At 42.6% G+C, this 8,052-nt stretch overlaps 1 protein-coding gene across 1 annotated transcript; it reads left to right on the forward strand.

The window, feature by feature from the left end:
• The first annotated feature begins 64 nt into the window (after nucleotides 1–64).
• On the forward strand, nucleotides 65–5,634 carry ATP5IF1 (ATP synthase inhibitory factor subunit 1). The gene is made up of 4 exons (XM_083512413.1): nucleotides 65–156; nucleotides 2,987–3,146; nucleotides 3,284–3,396; nucleotides 5,377–5,634. Exons 1-4 carry the CDS (start codon nucleotides 80–82, stop codon nucleotides 5,516–5,518), a joined length of 492 nt encoding a protein of 163 aa, XP_083368539.1. The 5' UTR covers nucleotides 65–79; the 3' UTR covers nucleotides 5,519–5,634.
• Nucleotides 5,635–8,052: the final 2,418 nt, after the last annotated feature.

An 8,052-nucleotide genomic window follows, 5' to 3' on the forward strand; every position in this document is an offset into this window, starting at 1 on the left:
CAACCAACGGGGCTAAGCGACATGGCAGCTTTCCCCCGCCCTCTCCACAAGGGACGTTGTTACCTGCCCTTTTGAGCTTATGGTCAGTTCTCCCTTTCTCCTTCCGCCTGCCTCACAACAACCCTGTGAGGTGGGTTCCATCCAAATCCTTATCAGGTCAATGCTAATGGTGCACACACACACACACACACACACACACACACACACATATTCATATTCCAAGTTTGGGGTAAGTACTCCTGGGTGAGAGAATTCCAGCAGAGAAAGTCACAAAATAGGCAATATAGGCTGTGGAAATATAGGCTGTTAGCCCTTCCAAGTGAGTTGTAAAATGTCCCTCTTCCCCCACGCAGGAAAAGGCCACACGTTTGGCAAGTTACAAATTGCTTTACTTACCACCAAACCCTTCAAAGGTCTGGTTCATGTGCTTTTCCATACATCAGTCAGAAGCAGTACAGTGGTACCTCGGGTTACATACACTTCAGGTTACAGACTCTGCTAACCCAGAAATAGTACCTTGGGTTAAGAACTTTGCTTCAGGGTGCGAACAGAAATTGTGCGGCAGCAGTGAGGGGCCCCATTAGCTAAAGTGGTACCTCAGGTTAAGAACAGTTTCAGGTTAAGAACGGACCTCTGGAACGAATTAAGTACTTAACCCGAGGTACCACTGTAAAACCTTTTTTTTGCTACAAAGTAGTGAAAGTTTCTAAATTATTGGTATAGGAACACAAGAATGGCTGGTGAGAGCAATGTGGCTGAGCTGAGCTGGAGCAAACCAGCTCAAAGTTCTTCACACACTGAGTTTCTTGGGTAGACTAAGGGGGGAGACAACACAAATGCTTAATTTGCCTATTTGCTCCCACCAAACTAAAGGGAAGTGACATAGATAAGCCTGGCAAGACAACTTAGTTTATGGTACTACTGTGGTTCAATTTAAGTAAGCATAAAGTATTGAGCACACGAGTGCAAACATTCTAACTTCACATACACATGAGCTGGTAAAAGATAACCCCAATATCTGGAAAAGACATTTGGATAGCTCAAATGAAAATGTCAATGCAGTATGCAGCTGCTGTGAAAAAGTGGATTTCTTGCTAAGAAAAACCAAGAGGCATTATTGTAGTTCAATGATACATTCAGCCATGCAAACGTTCCTGAGAAGGGTGCAGAGCAGAGGCAGTATGCAATATGGCTTGGGTTGAGTGTCTGTTAGAGAAACTAGGAAAGGTGGGTGCTTTTGTGAAGCCTTATAAATAAGATGAAATATTATGCACAGTTCTGGTCATTGTATCTCCAAAAGGATATTGCACTGTTGGAAAAAGCGAAGAAAAGGCAACCAGAATGATTGGTAGGGCAGAGCCACTCCCTTATGAGAAAAAAGTTACATTTGGGATTTTTTAGTTGGGAAAAAGACAAGTAAGGGGAGTATATGAGAGAGGTTTATAAAATTATGTATGGTATGGAGAAAGTAGATAGACGTTTTTCTCACTCTTTCATAACCTAGAACCTGGGGCTATCCAATGAAGTTGAATGGTGGAAGATTCAGGACAGACAAAATGATGTACTTCTTCACACGGTATGTTTTTAAATGATGGAGTTTGCTTCCATGAGAAGTGGTGATGGTTTCCAATTTGAACAGCTTGAAAAGAGGTGTAAACCAGTTAATGTCATCAGTGCCTTCTAGTCATGTAGGATGTACTACCTACAGATTTAATTGGCTTTTATGTTTCTGTTTTTACTCTGCTTTGGTCTATGGACTAATGCAATCTAGCTCTTTTTATGAATTGGCTTGCAACCTGCATTTTATATGTCTGCAGTGGTACCTCGGGTTACAGACGCTTCAGGTTACAGACTTTGCTAACCCAGAAATAGTGCATCAGGTTAAGAATTTTGCTTCAGGATGAGAACAGAAATCGTCCGGCAGCAGTGAGGGGTCCCATTAGCTAAAGTGGTACTTCAGATTAAGAACGGTTTCAGGTTAAGAACAGACCTCCGGAATGAATTAAGTTCTTAACCCGAGGTACCACTGTACTCATAAGTAAATTCCATTGAGGCCTACTCTATTCCCAGCTCAAGAATGGAAAGCAAAATACTGGTGGACAACAAAAGAGGTTTAAAGCCACTCTCAAGGCAAAAGAAAAGCAGTATAAGCACCGAAAATTGGGATACACTGGCCTGTGAGCACTCCAATTGCAGAATAGCTTCTACCCAAGGCATCATGGATTTTGAAGAACAAATATTGGATGAAAGGGAGAAATGAGCAAAGAGGACGTCTGGCAAATCCTCACTGTGATCAATTCCCACCTGGAAACCTATGTCCCCACTGTGGAAGGACGTGTGGATCCAGAATTGGCCTCTACAGTCATGTAGGGACACGCTGCTAAAACTGCATTTATGGAAGGCAATCTTACTCGGCTACTAGTGATTGACAAGGATGCCTAGTATTACTGAGTTCAAGGCACGTGTGTTGGGGATGGCATTATGTCTATGTAGCCCTAGTACTTTTTTCTGGGGGTACGCATACCCCTAAACATTTTGTGAATCTAAGTTTGGCCTCATTGAGGGGCAGCATTTCAATATGAGTAGGAAAATGAGTGTGTCCCTAAACATTTTTTAAGAAAAAAAGCACTGTGCAACCCTATTCAGAACGAATGCCTACTGAGTGTTACTTCCAGATAAACGTGCGCAGAACTGTAGCCTGAAGAGTCTCTCTTATCAATACATTCCTCCTTCGGCGAACTGGCCCAGAATAGCTTACCACCAAGACACAAAAAAAACACACGAGCCTTCCATGATGCCGGAAGTTCAGAATGTGAGCGTCTGTCGCCTTTCTTCCCCTCTACCTTTCATATCTCTATGATTTCGTCTTCCTCCCTTTCCACTTCCGCATGACCTTCAGGGCGAAACGTCGATTGGTCCGCTTTGTCTCGCTCCTTCGCCCTGATTGGCCCGTGCTTTACTTTCCCCCCTCATTTCCGGTTCCCAGACAGGAAGGCGCATCATCAGATTTTGCTGGGGCTGGTTCCACGCCCCTCGACAAGGGCAGACTTGAGATGGCTGCGGTGGGTTCTGTACTGAGGTGCGGTTTTCGAGGAGCCCTGGCGTTGCCCCAGCAACAGCGGGCCTGGAGCTCTGGCGCCGACCAGGTACTGGGCTGGGGTGAGGTGGGCTGCGGAGGGCTTCGGGGCCGCGAAAGGCCTCGGCAGGCGCGGTTGGAAGAGAGAAGCACACCTGGAGCCTGATCCTTCTTTTCTCCCCTTGTTCCCCCTCTTCCCTCCCTCAGCTGGGCGAGCTGGGCAAAGGTGCTGGGAAGGGCGGCGGCGGAGGCGGCTCCGTCCGTGAAGCTGGCGGGGCCTTTGGGAAGCGGGAAGCCGCCATGGAGGAGCGCTACTTCAGGTACGTTCTTCTTCTTTCCTCCCTCCACCCCCGCCATCCTATCTGCTGCCTAAATGTGCTGGTGGAAGCGTCACGCCTAGTTCTGGGTCGTAACTACGTAGTGGCTACTAAAAGACGGATCTGCAACTTATACTTTGGGATTTTTGGATATAGTTTTGGGGAGAGGTGGCGTTCGTAGGATTTGTTCAGCTCCTCTTTCTCTTTCCTTTGGCCTTGTGTGCCAAAATAAACTGGCGAATTATTTTAGGTTCGTGGATTATTATTTTAGTCGATTGTGTTATTTACCAGAGTGTTTTGTGTTGATGTTTTTTTCTTACTATGTTTTTGCCACTTAAAATGCAGGACATACATTTATTAAAGGAAATAACTGTCCCTTTCTTTCTCCCCTACTTTTGGTGACTTGGTGGTGGAAGCAAAGTAATGTGCTTTTTTTTTTTACACACACAAAACAGTGACTTTGCTTTATGTACATTTTGAACTCTGCACAGAAATGCCATAGGCTCCAGTCCCTGAATTGTACGGACATTTAGCCCCATTAGATCACATTTTTGCTCTGTTTGTGTGAATGAGCTACCTGCCCCTCTATTAAGAATAGCACTTCACTCATCTGATGTTGGATATAGATTATAAAAGCTTATACCACAATAATCAAATTTGGTTATTGTACTATTTTTTTCTTTTAGTGTTTGTTCTTCTTAGAGTTAAATTGAAACATAAATCATGGTGGTTCATCTTTCTCTTCTTCCCCTGTCCCAGTCTTTAAGGAGATGGGCTGCGGTGGAAATGTGATTTGATGTAGAAAAATAGCAGAAGGGGGAAGATTGAGCCATTCTAATTTTTTTGACCTCACAAAATAGTCATCATTTCAGGGCTTTTATAACAGACAATTTATTGTAATATGTAGCTTGGCATGTGGCTGTAGTAGTCGCAAGCATCCTTAGAGGCCTACTTAACTCAGTGGAACTTGTTTAGAAGTAAATGTGGAAGGAAGGCTTAGTCTGTTTACTCCATTGAAGATACTTAATGACAGGTACTATCTTAGATAGTATCTTTTAGTTAACCAAAAGCCAGTGCAGTATACCTGTTACACTAGAGAATTGGACTAGGAAGACCCAACACTATAATTTCTCAACCTAAGGTGTTAGATTGTGATGGGAAAGAACCATACATAGTGGCTTGAGCTCCTTGAAGGAAAGGCAGAATATTAATGTAGTAATAGTAAATATTACAGGAATCAAACTCCGTGGCAAACCTTGGAAAATAGCAGTTGCTTTTACTGGCTACCTTATGGTTTGTTTTGTGCCCTCTGAATGAGCTGGACTATTTTTATCATATTGCTGTATCTGCTGACTGGGGTATATGGGGTGTTAGAGGAGGGGTAGTACCTCTAGTGGGTGACACACTGCTCCTTCTGGGGTACGTTGTCCATCTTTGGTCCCCACCCTGCGCTCAATTATCTGTGGCTCCTATAAACTGTCAGCATGCGACAGCACCTACGGTCCTGGAAACAGCTTCAACTGGCCAGCTAAACCAGGTGAGGGTAGCCAATAGGTCTCAAACCCTCAGTGGGTTGCGGACTTCCCCTGCATGCGTAGACAGGCTCTGGCAGATAGGGCACACAAGACGTTTAGAGCACATCAGCAAGACCAAGAGGGAGGTTTTGTTGTCTGGGCAGCCCAGGTTCTCCATACACACAGCTCAGGCTTCCACCCCGGAGAAATCACGTTGGTGTTGCTAATGCAGCACAATCCATTGTCTCTTAAGATAGACAGATGTCAACAAGTATCTGCTGAATATGGGTGAAGGTGTGAAATGGTGAGGCTGCACCTATAATTGTACACATCTAATAGCCTTGCTAAGGTTGCATATGTAGATGGGGGATACACTGTACTGCCCTATCTTTTGTGCATTGTCTTTAGCTGAAACTTGAACGATTAGCTGTGGTAATCTGCACTATTAATTCATACCATACTATTGCAGGGAGAAAGAGAGAGAACAGTTGGCAGAATTGAAAAAACATCATGAAGATGAAATACAACATCAGAAGAAAGAAATAGAGCGCCTGCAGAAGGAAATTGAGCGCCATAAGTACAAGCTCAAGAAGCTTACTGATGATGATTAAGTAAATTCAGTCCTTCTTGTTGTGAGATGTATCTGGCATTGCTTTAAAAATGGTGTCTGCCGACATCCAAGGTCTTGCTCTTATCACAGTGTGAAATAAAACAACTCACTCTCTTCCTGGTCAGTTTTTTCTTACTTAGCAGCATATCTAGCCATAATTATGTCTACTGAATCTTCCCCCTCCCCCAGGGTGAGATGGCAGGGGGTTACATTGAAGATTGCTAGCAAAGTCTCACATTGAGGAGCAATTTGGGATGTAATGATTGCATTACCAAACCATTTTTCTTACTGTTTTGTGCACCTTTTTCTTGTAACTGTTGGCAAATATAACACTCCCTTTGCATTAGTCGGGGAGTAGTAATAACTGGTCACTTGCTACTACATCAGGAGTGGGAAACATGTACCTCTCCAAACGCTGTTGGACTTGAAACTCCCTTTACTTCCAGCCTGTGTGGCCAGAATGGTGTGAGCTGACATCCAGCAACACAATTCGTGCCATAGAATGAATGTGGACTGTGAACACTAGTGAAATTATAGCTAAGAGAAACCACTTTTATATCAGAATCCAGTATTTCTCATCAAGCCCAAATGATTATTCCCAACAGAAGCATTTTGACCAGTAAAGCAGGGCCAGCATCAGAACCTGGTATCCTTGGACAGTTGCCTTAGAACCCTGCTAGATGTCTGATATAGGCTCCCTTAAAAAAGAAGAGGTTTTGCCTCAGAACCTCTAGTTTTTGTAGGATCAAAGAGCAGCATGGAGGTGCTGCTCATTATAGTCCTAATAGTTGGGGCTTCAAAGTGTAGTGTCCGCTGCTTGATATGTTGGTGACTGCCCACTGGTGATCAGTAGCCAAGATGGGCATGGAACAAGCACAGGCAACACCAAATTGCTAAATTGAGTGTGAATAAACAACTGGAATAAATTCAATGAAATCAGAGAATGAAAGATCTGGACACTTCCACTACAGTTTCTGATTTATCAGTAACATCCAAGTCTGAACAGACGCAAACAAACCCTACAGAATTATATCAGCATGGCAAGTAATGCCTACCAACCACATTTCAGACAGGATGTAATATGGCCTTATACAGTGCAAAGAAGAGATGGAAGAAGGGTTTGTTGAAAGAGGGCATCCTTTGCATTCAAAATTTCCAGGTTCAAACCTTGGCAATTCTAGATGGAGCTGGAGAAAATACTTTCGGAAAGTCTAGTCAATGCACTGCAGATGATGCTGAGCTATATGAATCAATGGTCTGGCTTTGAAATGACAACCAAGCACCTTCAATTGGATTCAGCATGGGTCATTTCCCATTTTGTTTTCTTCTTACTGAAATAAACACCTCTCAGGCTGCATGTACACCATGCATTTAAAGGACATTCAAAGTGTGGTCCAGTCAGTGAATCCTGGGAACTGTAGTTTGTTAAGGGTACTAGGAATTGTAGCTCTGTGAGGAGGTAAACTACAGTCCTCAGAATTTGGTTTTGTGGGAGATCATGCTTTAAATGTATTACGTGTACACAGCTAAAGTTGCATCCGTTGTGACATGTAGTTCAGGTGTGGTTTCATTAATTAACTGAAACATTTATATTCCTTTAATTAAAAATGGCACTGGGGGAAGATGACAACCACAAAATGTAATGGGATATGTTACATCACAAACTATAACTTAATAGCCTAAGGTCATTACTATTCAAAATTAAATAAAAATGGATCATCAAGCAATATACAGTCAACAGGTTAAACACAAATAAAGCACATGCCTCTAGTCTTTACAAGAGTGTTTTAATGTTTAAAACTCAAAATAACTTATAATACATTAAAATTAAATAAGCAGTATAAGGACCAAGCAGCCCACAATTGTTTATAATTTATGTTACACATAATATATAATATAGTGTAACGTATCATATAGTATAGAAAATTGAAAATCCACAAATATACAAGCCAACATTGTGCAGCCCTATACATATCTACACAGAAATAAATTCCACTGAGTTAAATAGGGGGTTGAAACCTAAATCGAGTCCAACAAAAAATCAACAAAATAACGCACTGCAATATATATATTTAAAGGGAAAGAAAAAAACCACAGTAATATAAAACGCTAATGCCCTATCTTCTTTTTTTCTTTCTAATAGAAATGTTTCAATCCATTTATTAAAGGGAATTAAGAAAGGGTCCTAGTACACAGACGTCTTTGGGAAGAAAAGGACTTGTGATTTAGAGGCTACAACCGAAAAGGTCCGACCACTGCCTCTGCTGCAGAAATACACCTGCGCCCCCATAAAATGATAAGGATAAATCCCTAAATCTAGAAGAGGAGCGTGTCAGGAAGAGAGAATCTGTACTAAACTTCTTGCGAAACTAGGCTTTGTTTTTGGTTTTTACTTGTGAAGGGATTTATTTTGGGTGTTTTTCAAGAGGGAGCCTTCAAAGACGTCCAGGCTGAAGTACCGCCAGATACCTCAACAGAGAGGCCTTCGCAAGGCTGAAAGATCCAGGCGACCAGCGAGGCTCCTTTGTCTGCAAA

This window comes from Podarcis liolepis, assembly GCF_965112155.1.
Source record: "Podarcis liolepis genome assembly, chromosome: 7".
Classification (NCBI taxonomy): Eukaryota; Metazoa; Chordata; class Lepidosauria; order Squamata; family Lacertidae; genus Podarcis; species Podarcis liolepis.

Excerpts from the sequence above, each read along its gene's own strand:
- ATP5IF1 (XM_083512413.1), top strand. The coding sequence starts at position 80 with ATGGTCAGTTCTCCCTTTCTCCTTCCGCCTGCCTCACAACAACCCTGT. Across the intron at positions 157-2,986 it reads TCCATCCAAATCCTTATCAG|ACAGGAAGGCGCATCATCAG; the intron begins GTCAATGCTAAT and ends TCCGGTTCCCAG. Across the intron at positions 3,147-3,283 it reads GGAGCTCTGGCGCCGACCAG|CTGGGCGAGCTGGGCAAAGG; the intron begins GTACTGGGCTGG and ends TCCCTCCCTCAG.